The 16,169-nt window shown below is 41.9% G+C and overlaps 1 protein-coding gene across 1 annotated transcript in view; it reads right to left on the bottom strand.

Annotated features, from left to right (window-relative positions):
• LOC101852155 (collagen alpha-6(VI) chain) overlaps window positions 1–16,169 on the bottom strand; it is a gene marked incomplete in the record, with an annotated part of 55,135 nt that overhangs the window by 13,742 nt on the left and 25,224 nt on the right. The window contains 3 exon segments of the mRNA XM_013079347.2: window positions 5,632–5,753; window positions 6,996–7,116; window positions 9,607–9,712. Coding sequence (XP_012934801.1) covers window positions 5,632–5,753; window positions 6,996–7,116; window positions 9,607–9,712 — 349 coding nt within the window.

Here is a 16,169-nt window from a genome sequence, read left to right as displayed (position 1 = left end):
TCTCTCTTTCTCTCTCTCTCTATCTCTATCTATCTCTCTCTCTCTCTCTCTCTCTCTCTCTCTCTCTCTCTCTCTCCCTCTCTCTCACAGACACACAGAGCCACTCACTCACACACACAGATACAGACACATGCACATAAAGACGCACACTGACTCACACAAACAGAGCTCCCTGCACTTTCACCTCTTCAACCCAAACCAAAATGGCCACCAACGCGTTCAAATTGGTGCCATGGCTATGAAGTCGTGTATACCCATTGGTTTAAGATTAGTCATGCATGGGTTTAAGTAATGAATGTATTATTTTAAACGTATATTCACAAGGTCAGACATAGTCAGATCTCATGTATTCTGCAGAAACATTCACCTTTCAGAAGTAGTACTTCATACTTGAATCCATAATGCCTTTGTATTACCTTGAACAGAAGTTTGGAAACGGGAATTTTGATATCGGAGAAAAGGGGAACGTGTCAAAGAAACAATCGTCGTCGTCACGAGACTACGTACAATAAAACGAAACTGCTTCACATGATTACTGGAATTAATGCAAAGACAACAAAGTTTCATCGCTCACCTTTGCAGGGAAAAACAAATTAAGCAAGGCAAAACAGATTCTTAAAACATAATTATATACGTATGTATAATATGTATATTTTACACACGCACGCACACACACACACACACACACACACACACACACACACACACACACACACACATATATATACACCAATGACGGTGTTGTGAGATATATTATCATAGCTTTGTGAAATAAGCATGTAAGAAAGATTATGTCATTTCTCTACAATGAAATCCCATCTACGATCGACCAATTAACGCCTAGGAATCTTGCACACACTACCTATTATAGAAGACTGGGTTTTGTCCATCTTACATGCCATGTTTGCAACTTTGCATTTTTCCTAAAGTGAAATTTCCCCACCCAATTTCTCAATTATAAGAAACAATTTGTTGGTCCTCTTTTTGAAATACAGGATGATCCAAAAAACAACAACTGTACAACTTTTTTTCTGAATATCTCGCACAAAATTTATTCTAGAATGTTGTAATTTGGAATAGATAATATTCATTCAAAAGGAATTTGTTTGACATGAAATTAACAAAGAAGAAACTTATTTTCCAAAACGGAAATGGCTTTTTTTTTTAAAGTATAAAAACCACATATAAAACTAATGCAAAATGTACAAATTTAAAAGATCTTGTAAAGGAAGTCAAGGAACGATTGTTTTATTTTTCTTTACTTTTATTTTAAAAATCTAATCTTTCCATCCCTGTAACCTTTGAACAGCATGTCTTTTCTCCTATAGAGTTTTAAAAGATATTTCTAAAATTCTGAAATTCCGAGAACAAATGGTCCCTGCCGGTCAATATCAGTCATATGAAGGAAATTTCAAAACTGAGTTAACATAATTTTAAAAAACTATCAGCTTTTCCCTATCATTTAAAACAAGAATGAAGTAAATAAATAACATGACAATATTTAACGAAAATACAGAACTTTTAATTGTGCGAGGTGAGGAAACACGAAAAGGAAAAAATGGCCTCCAAAGTTGAGCAACATGTTTCCATAGCAATGGGTGTCTTAGAAATGAGATAGAGACTTGAAATTTAGCAGTTATCTTGGCAATGCCACTACAAGGTAATATACAAAAATAGAAAACTAGTCATTCTCAGAGAATAAAAACCTTATGGACCAAACATAATTTTTACGAAAATGGACTTCACGTCAAATGCAATAAAATATTAGCATTATACAAGATACTAAATTTTCAAAGTAGCTGTATGTCACATTCATCTGTTTCATATGAAAGGCCTATGTCTCCTGAATGTTTTGGTACCATACTTTTATATTTACCTCTCAGTCAATGTTTAAGAGAATGGCAGCTGTTTCAATTTAACATAAAATATTGCTGAAGTTGTTAACAGGTTGCAACCCCATGTTTGACAGATAGTAAAAGAGTACCAAGTGCACCAAACATCTCTATATTAAAAGAGTACAATGACTATAACATAGAAATGAAGCCTAATATTTTTCAGGACTGTGAGATCATTACAAATCAGTATTCTATTGCCTCAAACACGATGATCTGTCGTTATTAAAAAAAACAACACCGAGCGTTGTCTCGGCCACCGTCGCACCAGCCCTCGCGGCGAGCGAGCCCGCTCAATACTGTAGTATACTGAGTGCTCCCGGTAGTTTCGCAGAAGGATTCATGCAAAATATTTCCTAGCCGATGACTTTATTCTGATAGAAAAAGAACTGTTCTTCTTTACAAACATCAGTTACAAACAGCAGCACCGAGACATTTGTTTTTATTAATGCATATATTTCACTAATAAAGAAACAAATTAATGGTTGCCTTACTTATGTTCAATGTATAAGACCAGCAATCGCACACTCGGCCCAACGCATCCTCACGAATAACACTTACAATCACGCACAGCCAGACGCATACTATTGGTACCTTTTTTTGCCGGTATTTTACACATTTCGTGTTAAAAATGATCTTTGAAAACGTAAACCCTTTATTTCAAGGGTTTTCTATCTAAACGCCAAAGGCCAAAAATAATAACCACGGGAAACCACGCTGAAAGCTGTATAGTTCTCCGCCAATGAAAAGACGGTATTTTTAAATCTTCAATCTTTCTGCAAAGCATTTGAATGCATCGGTGTCAATTTTGAACCGGGGACCTCGCATTCCGACCGCGAGGGGCTTCCCTTTCCACGGCGATTTTCCAGCTCCAAATACCCGGATATACAAACAACTTACACTATTATAACGAAAAAAATCTGAACTTTTTCAAAGTGTTCAGCACTTGGTGTTTCATAGCAAAAGAACAAAGAAACACAGATCTGAATTACCCCCATTTCACCGAATCCACGCGCTCGGAAGGCCGCGAGTCGGTTTACGTGCCGTGTCTACACTACCCGATTAACGTTTACAATAGCACCATAAACATACAAGAGTACACACACACACACACACACACACACACACACACACACACACACACACACATACACCCACACACACACACACACACACCCACACGCATACACACATGCACACACATACACACGCATACAAACACACCAACACACCAACACACATACACACACATGCACATAGATCGCCTCGGTGGCCTCTTGGAAAGGAGTCCGCTCTGAGAGATCTAGAGGTAGGTTAATTAATCTTTTAAAAGCTCTAAAACACAATAAAAACGAATTTTTAAAGTCAATCAAAGAGTAAAACTGAAAGATCAACAGACGACAGCGGCTAGCAGGGCACGCTCACTCAGCCAGCTGTTTACTTAAACAAGCTTGAAGTGAGCTTGAAGTTACCGTTTTTACTCCGTTTTACCAATCAGAGTTGTTTACATTTCAGACCATTTATGCTCGAAAAGGGGTCAAAATCTAAAAATGGTTGCGAATGAAGAACGTTGGAGCAAAGATTTTCCACTTGTGGAGAATCTTTGGTGGAAGCAAAGGTTGCCATGAGGTAATGGTTCTAAAAATAATCTCACAGCTACACACTAGCAAGGTCCAAATTCCTTTAACTCGTCACCCGAGCTCACAACAAACCACTTACACCTAAAAAAATAAATCAAAATAAAATATTTGTAGTCGACTATAGTTGTTTATTTTTATCTTAAATGAAGCAGAAGACATCAAACTTTCAATATAAAAAAAAACCCCAAACATTTCATGGAAAGACACTTTTTTGTCTTTCGAGCCTCTTAGCTGATAATAGATTAGTGCGTCTTACGACTGCTATTGAGCGGGGCAGACATGTCCTCCTTTGGACTCGACACATTTTAACGCGTCGTTCGTAATGTTCAGTTGAGGCCAAGCACAAGGATCCACCCAACCATGAGTACTCAAAGCCACTTAATACACTGTACACCTTACAGTATGGAGTTGTTTCTAGAGGCAATTTGGGGGGGGGGGTGGGAGGAGGAGGCTGCCGAAATTACAATTGTTCAATTGATATAACCTGAAAGTAGTATATTAATGGGCTTTATCAACTGTCAAAGAGAAAAAAATGTTCACGCTTTTCAAGACAATCGAGGAATCATGAACACAATGCTATCCTCTGATAGCTTTGTGAGCGGGGAAATGGTACAGTCGTAGATGAATATCTGCCTTGAGAATGCGGTAGAAAAGTAGGAACGTCATTGCTGCAGACATTGTCTACGGCGTATGGACAGACGTGTCATGGGGCTCATTTACTGAATTGTTATTCTGCACTGTGGTGACGTTTAAAGGGGTGCGAAGTGGTTGTTTTGTCTGGGAATTTTTAGTTCTAATTCTGTATTGGTCATAACTGACGAACCATTTTCACCCTTGACATCAAAGAAGGCCTTAAGGGCACTTTAACATTATTTCCGTTCCTTGTGCGAAACGTACGAAATGAATTGGTGGTGAGGAAATGTTCAATACAAAAAGCTCTCTGCTCTCTACTAATCTTAACCACGATCTCAGCAGGCAAAGGAAACTTGAGAAAAAATATCTGTAAACTTCTATTGGCCTGTTGGACTACTGTTGTTTGCAATATGGCGCAATCGTTGGGATTTTTAGTGGTATGCCAATTGCGAACTAGTGCGTTATTCTACAAAAAATGGGGACATAGCTGAAAATGGGTTGTTTTATTTACGGCTTTGTAGAGCAAAACTATTCCGTGGAATGATCTAAAATGAATATCAGACAAATTCCATTTGGCTTCCAAATGTAGTGTACAGATTTGAAACGCAAAACTTCAGTGTGAAAGAAAATATTAAGAAAAGAGTTGGAATAGGCTAGCCGTACTTAAAGACGGTTAGACTGGCAGTCTAGCTGTACTAGACTGGTTGGCTGCTAGACAGCTGGGCTAGCCGTACTTATTCTTAATATGATGGCTAGATTGACCATAAAAAAATAGGCCTACTAAATTGTAAATATAAATGTTTAGTTTGCAGTACCTAAAGTATTTGTATTAGAGACAAAACCAGGTGCCTTAAAATGACAGTGCATGTATTATAAACCTCCTGTTTTCTAATATTAATAGGGCCTAAGATAAGTACGGCTAGACTGGCAGGCTAGACGTACTTAATATTGATGGCTGAATTGTAAATGATATTTTAAGTTTGCAATGCCTAAAGTACTTGTATTTCAGATAAAACCAAAAGGTACCTTACTGACTTGCATGTATTGGAACCTGAATAATTACTAGATCTAGATCTAGTGTACTTAACTGGTTTGAGTCAATAGGGCCAAACCTAGATCTAAGTACGGCTAGACTGGCAGTCTAGCCGTACTTAAGTACACAGCTAGCCACTTCGAAAAGAATTTGCACAGGGTTTTTTTGTGATCACCCTGTACTTTAAGTCTGAGTGCTTTTCAGATACAATTTTGAACAGATTGGACGCAATTGTTGAATAAGCTAGTCTGTGTCAGTCTGATTTGGGGTTTTTTATTTTTTAAATTAATTTTTTTGAGGTTAGGATTTGTTTCTTTAGTTTTATAAGCAGCTGACTAAATCGTTGAAAACTGAAGTGACGCTAGAGTCTCTCAAGTTATTTCAGCGAAACAGAACACAGAACAACTATATTTCTGGTCATCCATGTTCTTACCAGGACAAGTCTTTTGTCTCACCAGACCGGAGATAGAGGAGAGTTGCAAGAACCCTGTGACCGTAAACAGGTGATCGCTGTACGGCTGACTGGCGATTTCTTTTAGCTGGACTTTGTCCAGTCTGTACCTCAGGAAGGATGGGGGTGAGGGGGTGTAGGAGGAGAGTGGGGGGGGGGAGGGTGGAACAAACAACATGAACACTGTATTTAGCTGCAATGTGGGCGTGGGGGGGGGAGGGTATGCACAGGGAAAGAAAGAAGACGAAATCTGTTTCTTTGCATACCTTTTTTATGCCTAGCCCATTCATATGAGATTGACGCCATCTGATTAGTTGAAAAAAGTGCGTATGATGGCAACGATGATTCGAGAAAAAATGGTGGTGATTTGTAATGGTGTCGGGTATTCGTAAGCAAGTTATAGATAACGAGTTGACAAACAGGTTTTGAACTTTAAAAATGCAGCATTCTACTCCCTGATCATTTACCCTGAATATTTTTTTCGTGTCTGATTAAACTTGCGGATATTCTGACTCAGGATCCTCGAACTAGAACTCGAACCCGAGTCGGGAAGGCACTTTTTTGTGTGCATACCTGGTTATTTAAGAAGAACTAACTGAATCTATGTCCATATTTCCCTTTGGGTTGATTGGTTAATTGTTCATTCATCATTTCACTTATTCATTTGTTCACTATCGTCAGATGAGCCAGACACTCGGTAGGTGGCGATAGAAAAGAGGGGGGGGGGGTATTACCACGATCTTTATTCCTTATTTGGGTCTTTAAGCTCTATATTAAGAATTTACTCTAAAAATTAGAAAGAAAATAGATGAATATTTCCGTGCAGAGTAGCTAGAGAACAGGGAAAAATCACTTTTTGAAAACAAGAACTGAAAGCTCAAAGTCCACTTCCTACACTTGAATTCAATTAATTATCAACAGAGAGGACTTGACAAAGAGGTAGATATAACACTGGACAAAAGTGATACAGCTACATGTAGGTACATGTACAAGTTATTTGGGAAGCAAAATCTCAACCTACAATGTCATAGCAGTCCGCGGCCAAAACGATCTAAATTCCATCGATATACCACCAGTATACTGTTCTTATCTTGTACGTTTTGTTTTACTATCGTATCCATACGACGTGGGGATATCTACTTTCCAAGGAGGAAATTACTCGTTTATCCGACCCGTACGCTTTGCATAGCAGTGTGTCAAAATGATTTTTCGAGAAATACTGAAAGTTTCATCTTCGTACAAGAAGTATTCTAAAATGTGAAGAACTCTAGGTATAAAAAATGACCCCGGGGCGTACGGATGGGGTTAACATCATGTTTCCATCCAAAACGTTTCTATTGTTTCACCTGCCGATTCCAATAACAAAGATTTCAATCCCTTCATGTCGAGTGACGTTTGCGATTCTGGCAGTCTCAGCCCGGTTGTTGGACACTCCGTCTGTGATGGTGATCAGGATATGGGGGACGTCTGGAACAGAGAATTAGTTCACTGCTCAGTGTTCGTTGTTTTGTTTTTGTAAAGTGTTTTACGGCGCTCGGAACTGCATAAGGTCATATAAATATGAGCGCGCGGGACACACCTAATAAACTCGCACAAAAAAGTCAAGGAACAAAAATTCAAAGAAAGATTACTGAAGAACAGTTTAACCAAATTCATTCATTTTTTCACAAAAGATGCTTTCGACTCTCTAGATTAAGTGTGAACAATTTCAGATTTCAACAACAACGAGAAGTTTATGTAACATGAGTTTAAGTCACACTGGTCGGATTTCAAAAGTCTGAACAGCCAAAGTTCTTCATGAACATTGTCAATAGTAGATGTAGCCACTTCGTTTGATCAAAAACTCAGCACAGCGTCGATGCATGGACAGGACATGCCTTCGGAGAACTTGTTGGGGTAGGTTCTGCACTCCTGGACGAGGTAGCCCAAGAGTTGTTGACGGTTTTGTGCAGGAGGGTGGTTGTCCCTTATCCACCGGTCAATGTGATCCCAACTGTTCTCTGTTGGGTTCAAATCCGGACTACAAGCTGGTCAGTCCATGCAGGTGACAGCTCGCTGCTGTAGGAAGTCCCCCACGACGCGTGCGCGATATGGCGTTGCGTTGTCGTCCTGCAGTACAGCCTGGGGTCCAATCTGCTTCAGGAGAGAGACAGCAAGGGGACGCAGAATTTCCTCCCAGTACCTAGCCGAGGTCAAATTGCCCTGTATATGGTACACGGGGTCTTGTGGTGAGCTAAGAAGCCTCCCTATACCAGAACGGACCCTGCAAAGTAGGGCGCCACCTGCAGCATGCACTCAGGGTGGAACAGCTCTCCTCGGCGCCTCCAGACGTGGGCCCGCCTGTCTGGGTGCAGCAGGTTGAATCTGGATTCGTCCGAGAAGACTACCTGGTCCCACTGACAATGTGTCCACTGTTATTGGCCACATCTGGCGAGCTGCTTTGTTTAGCGGCGTGTGCCTTGGGCGCCTGGCAGGGACACAAGAAGCTAACCTGGCTCTACGGATACGGTTTCTTACCGTCTCCTCGCTCTCGTGGACATTGGCTGTCACCCGTAGTTGGTCCCTGATGCCGTTTGCAGTGGTGGTTCGTGACGTCACGGCCTGTTTGACGATGAACCGGTCGACGCTGTTGTTGGTTGAGGCCTGTCCGGGACCCTTCCGGTCGCTCGCCATCGTTCTTGCAGCCTCTATATGACTGATGGAGACACCCCAAATCGATGTGCAACAACTGGGTACGTTGAGCCATCTTAGAGCCAGGTAAGGGCTCGTCCTCTGTTGACGTCAGGCAGCGAGTGTTGTTGGACCATCGTGTTGTAATGAAACATGGCAGAAAAACGCTGGCTTATAAAGGGTTATAAGTGAGCAATCTTCACAGCTAAGACATCTGTTTAACACGTGTCAAGCATAGTTTTAGCTAACAGTCCCTATGCCACAGTTGCTGAGTCGGAGAAATTTAGTCCATTTTTCATGCTTTTCGGATGTGTTTCAGAATGCCCTGCGTCGTCGCTATGAAGCTGGTGCTGGCAAATTTGCCGTACAGGCAAACTATGTCTTGTCGTCAGTGCGTGTACCAAGTTTGGTAGACTGATCATAACGGGTTTGTGAGATATTGAAGTTTGAATTTGACAGGTGAAAACACAAGCTGTTCCTTGACTTTTTTGGGCGAGGTTATTTTCAGTTGGTAGGAAATTTTGAATTTTGCCCGGGTGGCGGCCGAAGCTTACTCTTATCGATTTTAGACCACCAAGGGATCTTTTACGTGCGCAATTTGCACACGGGCCCTCCGAGATTTTTCGCCCTTGTCCGAGAAGGCTAGGTGTAGATCTTTCCTACCAGCAGATCAGGGGTGTGGCAGAAAGACAGCAGTAAGGAGGAGCCAAGGAGTAGCAGTAGAAAGGCTGCAGAAAGAGTCAGGAGCCCAGAGGAGGGGGCAAAGGAGGTGAGGGGGTGGGGGCAGAAAGTGGAAATGAAAGCAAACAACAGAAAATTCCTAGAGAGCAGGAAAGGAGGTGAAAGGAGACAATTTTAGAGAAGAAAATTTTTCGGTCGCTACCCGGATTCGAACCCGGGACCTTCGAATGAGAGGCCAACACCTTAACCTCTAGGCCACGAGAGCCCCCGCTCAGTGTTCATAGTCAGCATTATTACTAGGGGTAAAATGCTGTCAAGAGTTGAAAGTTGTCATAAACGGCAATTTTGACTAATCCAACAGAAGTGGATTACTTTATTGGATATAAGGATGAACAAATGATGAAAATAACTACAAATTTCATCATCTTTATCATCATCATTATCATTATCAACAACATCATCAGCGGGAAAGAAAAGGTCTTGTATATTCTCGCGGGGGGGGGGGGGGGATCGAGCAGCACTTTGTTTAATAATATATTACAACAACTACTGGCCAACATGTCAACACGTACTACAGTCATAACTGGCGAAAAAAGACTCAGTTACCTGGCCTACCGAAGTTTGTCAGTAGAAATTGGGCGTAGTCAAGGCCTGCGGACGTCTTTGTCAGTTCCCCGTTTTTGTGACGAATCCCGTCAAAACCGTGCGCCACCTACATAGGGAGACGGGAAAGAAAGGAGCTGAGATTATGCGCAAAGAACGGGTTGATGTTGCTTGTTTGCTGGATTTTTTTTCGGGGGGGGGGGGGACACTTTGTGATGAAGGAATTTTTAGTTTAAGTAAGAATTTTACAGCGGTCGCAAGTATAATTCCATGAGTGGGACACAAGTTTGTTGTTTTCATGTTAGTTCACAGTACGGTAGGTTTCATGGTAAAAATTAGATAGTAAAAACATTCATTCACATTTTTAAAGAGCATTATCTACATCTTTGTAAAGGATTTAGGTATCGGCTAGATATCTTCTGAAAAGAAGTTTGTTTTATCTCAATCATTTTTTTAGTCTAAGAGAAAACAATTAATTTTACACCTAACTATTTATATGTCTCAATCAATGTAAGTTTACAATTATAACTGTATGGTCTTTTATAACTTACACTAAAAAGCTGGACCATAAACGTGGTTGAACATTTTAATCAAGAACAAATATAGAACGAATAGATGGGAGACTACTAGAGGAACAGGTGGGTATTCGACAGGAGAGATTAAGTACAGCTCAACTGTTTGTTCTGAGAAATAATATTGTAGAACAAAGCAAAGAATGGAATATCCTCATTTTTTTTAACTTTGTGGATTTTTTAAAAAGCCATTGACAGCACCGACCGAAAAGATCTATGGTATATTCTTGCGATTTATGTATCCAAACAAAAATAATCAACTGAATAAGATCATTATATACCAAAGCAAGCTGCAGTGTCCTGTTTGAAGGAGAACTATTAGAAATCTGCACCTTTTGGTGTAAATACTGAAGTTACAAATGGCTTATATTATCACCTGTACTTTTTGGAATTGTGATCGATTTCCTAATGAGACAGAGAAAAGACATGGAAATAGGCATTGGATGGACAAATGGCACATTTTAAAGAGATTTAGAGTATGCGGATGACATCTGCCTAATAAACACCACAGTACATTAAATGCAATAAAAACAAACGAACTAGCAAAAGCTGGGGGAAAAGTAGGCCTTATAATAAATGCATCTAAAACAGATGTACTCCGACTATCATCAAAAACGAGGCCCGTTATTCTTTAAAACCACTTGCAGAAATCAGTAAATTCAAGTATCTTGGTAGCATTATATTATCTAAAACTGCAGACTGCCTTGGCGACGTGCAGCAAAGACTTAAAATGCATGGATCGCTTTTGTCAAATTAAAAACCGCATGGAAGTCAAAAATAATTTCATTGAAGACGAAATTTAAAAAATATAATAGCGATGTGTTGACCGTATTGACGTATGGTTCAGATATATGGAAAAGAAACAAAACCATTCAACAGAAATTACAAAGCGTTCAAACTAAATTATGTTAACGAAGGATTTTACTATCAAAATGAAGTGTTGGAAAGAACTGGAATTGAAGATATCAACAAGACCATAAAAAGGAGAAGATGAAAATATCTACGACATATTGCCAAAGACAAAAATACCCTATGAGATATGGTATGGAGACCAACTGAAATATTGAAAACGAGGATGACCAACTGGAAGCTATAGAGGTACAATAAATGATGATTCAATCGTCCAGGGCCTGGGTGTGCCAAAAAATGGAGCACGTGACCATGAACAGACAAGCGTGGCGTCGACTGCTCTAAGACTTATACACTTGGCATTATAAGGATAAATAAATATAAATGTAATTAATAAGTAAGTAAGTATTCAGACCGGACACGATTTTTTTCAGAACAAAAGTTTTGTTTCAATCTGATTGACTTTTTAAAAAGAAATGTATTAAGACGACTACACGGTAAACAACTCGTTTCGCTAAACATGACTGTGACTCATGGCTCTCAAAGTGATTCAATTTTCCGTATCACTTTTTAAAATTAGTAGACAACAACTTATGCCCTTTGGTTGGAGTTCCCGAATCCTTCTGACTATTGAGGAATTTCTGCGTTAAGGTAGGAAAACTGCTGTTAAGCAATTTTCTTAAAAATAAAACATGACCTGACAACTTAAAGTCAACACAAAAATACCACCGAAGGGCTATAACTTAAATGCTAAAAAAAAAATCACGTTCCCATTTCAAAGTGCCGGTTTCAATTTTTTGGGGGGTTGGTTCCCTTACCCTAAGCATTGTCATGTTGTGTCTGACGTTGCATTGTCGTCGTCTTTGTCTTTATTGCTGTTTTTGTTGTTGTTATTGTTGCTGTTGTCACTGTTGTTGTTGTTGTTGTTGTTGTTGTTGTTGTCACTGTTGTCACTGTTGTTGTTTTTGATGTTGTGTGTGTGTGTGTGTGTGTGTGTGTGTGTGTGTGTGTGTGTGTGTGTGTGGTAGCCTATCCGTTCGAAATGTTTGGAGCCCCGAAGAGCGTGCTCTTCGCCAGGGCAAAGCCTCCTTTGCATAGCGGGTAAGGCAGTCCAACCTCTCTGAATCCTTCCCAAAGAGATGCCATCGCCAGACCTCCGAGGCGAGGCATCTGGGCAGCCAGTGCTCCATATCTTGGGTCTCCTCGCTGCACAATGGATAGATTGGGTCCGATGTTTTGTTTATTCTATTTTCGTAGGCACGTAGTCCAGAAAAGTGACCGGTCCTGATTTTTGTGAGTAATGATTGGTCACTGCGGGACTTAATTTGAGCCTCTCATTTTAAGGAAATTGCCCTGTTTATTTCCTTCGTCCGCGTGTGGGATATCGGAGGTCTTTTAGTGATAAGTTTTATCTGGGCGCACGCACTTTCATATAAAATTTGGCGGCCTGGACCTGGCAACGCTGTTGTCAGTTTGGCATTACTGTCAGTGAGATCGTTGCCGAGGATATCGCAGTGACCAGGATCCACTGAATCATGGGTTGAGGTGTTGTATTATTTATGCGTAGTCGCATTTGGTCGAGGGATGGTGATGTTCCCACTAGTGCCATGCATAGCTTTTGACTGTCAGTGAAGATGGCGACCGAGATGGAAGCATCACACTGTTTGTCGATCCAGTCAATCCATTTCCAAGACTCTCCTCTCTTCTTCGAAAGAACACATGAATATGGCGCCTTTCTCCCTCAATGTCTCAACAACAGTCGGGTTGGACGGGACCCCCGTCGTGATGACGACCCCAGCGCCGCCATTCGTTGTTCCTTTTCTAGCCGAGCCGTCAATGTAGAGATTGTACTGTGCGCCAAGCTCTCGTGCTCGACGAAGAGCAGCGCTTCGGATCTTCACACTGGAGTGACTCCTTCCGCTTATGCCGTACAGGAAAGCGATGTCGGGGTTGATTCCCCGTTCCCACGGCCTGGTTTCGAAATAAGTAATGTGCCTCCTCTCGCAGTTGAACAGATGAGGGCTTTTTTTGCTGGCGTCTTTTGCCCTTTTTCGGAAATCTCTACGTCCCTTTTGGCGTCTGTGCACTTGTTCTGTTGCTGCATTTCTTCGGGGGTGGTCGTTGTTCGTTCCCTCTTGATCGGAGGCAGTTAGCATTGATGGTAGACTCAACGCCTGGGATCCCCGCTTCAGCTCAAAGTGCCTCGACTGGGCTTAGGTGGAGATCAGTCGCAGACATCAGTTTTTAACCACTTTCCGATTATTCATCAGTGCAGTTGTTGTTGTGATTGTTGTGGTTGTTGTGGTTGTTGTTGTTGATGTTATTGTTGTTGTTGTGTGTGTGTATGTGGTAGCCTATCCGTTCGAAAATTTTGGAGCCCCGAAGAGCGTGCTCTTCGCTAGGGCCACCTCCTCACTTGGGTAGCGGGTGAGGCAGTCCAAAATCAGTGAGTGAGTGATGATCGCGCCAACAAGCAGCCTACTGTGCTCCTCTTAATTTGTGGTGTTCCTGACTTTTATAATTCCTGGATATTTTAGAAAGCTATACCATCATGTGCGTTACGTTTCGGTGATTATTGTGATATAAATTTCTCCTTGATTTCGTTAACATTACAAGAGTTTTTTCAGTTTTTCTGTATCGGTGGACTGATGTTATCAAGGCTAGTCTACATGTGGTTTTTTAAAATCAGTTCTAGTCCAGGTCTCTCTGTACTAAAATATTGTTTTGACAAGTGAACACTTTCCCCAAATGGTCACACAGCCTGTCGTGTTTGACTCTGACAGTGTTGTTGTTGTTGTTGTTTTTGTTGTTGTTGCTTTTGTTGTTGTGTTTTTGTGCCGTGCTACGACCCTGAGAAGAGAGCTTCTTGTCACGGTCACAGCGTCATTCAGGTAACGTGTGAGGCAGTCCAGTCTCCCGTTGTTTTACTCCCGGCAAAAACTGCGTCCATAGAGCTTAATGCCGCGTTCTGTTTTTTTATATTTAGTAGTTCCCATACCTTAGTCACACTTAGTGTCATCAGGCGAGCTGTCAGTATTATCCAACAAGATTCGGCTCGTATCGGTTTTGATCGTGGAAATAGCCTACTGTGCTTCCCGGCAGGTCTCAGGGGAGTTTGCTCCATTTGCAGATAGCTTTACTTGTTACTTGTCCACTGTGTTGGGGTCACTGCAGTCGGAACGTGTCCATCTCTGCTCCCCCCCCCCCATCTTCAGGATCCATCCCAGAGTCTGTCTGCTTATATAGTCTCCATCATAATCTGGTTGGAGATCCGTCGAACTGGTCCGCACAGATGGCTGTGTTTCCCCTCTCCTCTTTGGATCCCCTTCTCCTTCAATCTACCTAGAGTAAGGGAACCGCTATCAGCCCTAGTCTTCCTCAAATTTTCCCTTACAGTGGTTACGACGGTTGGTGGGTCCAATGTTAAATTCCTTCCTACTTTTGCTTCTCCAGCCAGCTTGTCTGCTCTTTCGTTGCCGGTTACCCTCGCGTGGCCCGGGTAGAAGATCCAGGCCACTCTTTCCAGGCTGCTCTCCCTGATCGTAGCCTTCCAGTCCGCATACAGCATCCCTTTCTGTACCTTCTGTAGTGTGCTCATAGAGTCAATAATGATTACTGCTCGCTGATGGCCTGTGTTCTTGATCCAGTGTAGAGCCTCTCTCATGGCTTTTATCTCCATACACATACTTGATGTTGTCAGTGCAGTTGCTCCACGCTGCTCTTTCACTACTACCCCATCAACTCTGACACTAAAGGCTCAGCCCGATTTGACTCCTCTGTTGACTGATCCATCCGTGAAGATCACAGCATCTCCATAATGTTCGCTATGCTCTTCTATCAGGGTTTCAATTTCAGCGTTTGTCGCTCCAAGTGACCAGTTGCGACATTCTCTACCCTATGTTGCCTTCACTGTTGTGTACTCTCTGAGCGCATCTTCGACCACAACCCAATCCCTGACTCTCCCGATGTCTTGTATCTGGCAGCACTCGTTGATGGTGTTCGGGGTTTGAGTCATCCATTCTGTGCCTTGATGTCATCTGTCGTCCCACTTTCTTATGTAGAGGGTTCGTCTCGTCTGCGCTGACTCACAGGAAAGCTTGGACTTGTGCCAGTTTGTGCCTCTCGTCTGCATATGGGAAGTCTAGGAAGTATCTCATTGCTTCAGTTGAGGTGTCTCGTGTGCACCACAGGATTGCCCTCATTCCTTCATTTTGTAACACATCGAGTCGTTGCAGTTGCGCCTTTGATAGGGTCAAGAGTCCGAGCCCGTACTCTACGATAGAGAGTACCAGTGTCTGGTAGAGCATGGCAAGGATTCTCTGGCTCATCTTAGCTCTGGCCATTATCTTAAGGGCTGTTAGAGCCTTTTCTCGCCTTGGCGATTGTTGTCGTGATGTGATCTTTGCCAGAGAGGGTGCGATCAAACGTGATGCCCAAGTACTTCAGTGTGGGTTCCCTCTTCAGCACTTTGCCTCCAGTCGAGATACTTTATCTCGCTGTTAAGTGTGATGGATATCTGGTCATGGTCAGAGATTCCAATTCCGCCCACAGTGTACCACTGAGTTTCTACGTTCTATATCCATCTACAAAATTAAATAGAAATGTCTATGGCGCCATCCGAGGTGAGTGGAGAAAATGAAATAGTAGTCGATGGGTTGTCATGTTAACATTTGGTTTTGATGTGCCTGTGCGATCTGTCGTTCACGACGACCATGTTATTGTCGAGTTCCAGTTAAGCAAGTCTTCCATTGGTATGTGAGTGTGAGTAGGTGTGCGAGTTGATGTCACCGAGGATGACGATGAGATTACAGATCGCCGAGACTATGCTCAGTTGGAATGTGAGGGATCTAACTGTGGGGAGAGGGCGTACAGCATAGGATACAAAAGCGTTTTTGTTGTTGTTGTTTTTGTTGTTGTGATTGCTGTTTTGTTGCTGTAGTTCGACAAACGTGAGTGAGTACCAACACTTTTTTTTCGAGTGCGCAATTGAAATTCTCGATTTTTGCGACTTTTAAAGAAATTCGAGAAACGTAGTCCTCGCGAAATAAATGTGAAAAGGGGCGTTGGAAGACACAACACAAAGCGAATTCAAAATACGAAATGAGCAAAACGCGAAAGAAAAAAAAGGATGCTAACTCCCCCCCC

Source organism: Aplysia californica, unplaced genomic scaffold, assembly GCF_000002075.1.
Source record: "Aplysia californica isolate F4 #8 unplaced genomic scaffold, AplCal3.0 scaffold00049, whole genome shotgun sequence".
Lineage (NCBI taxonomy): Eukaryota > Metazoa > Mollusca > Gastropoda > Aplysiida > Aplysiidae > Aplysia > Aplysia californica.
This window is presented reverse-complemented; position numbering and strand designations above follow the sequence as displayed.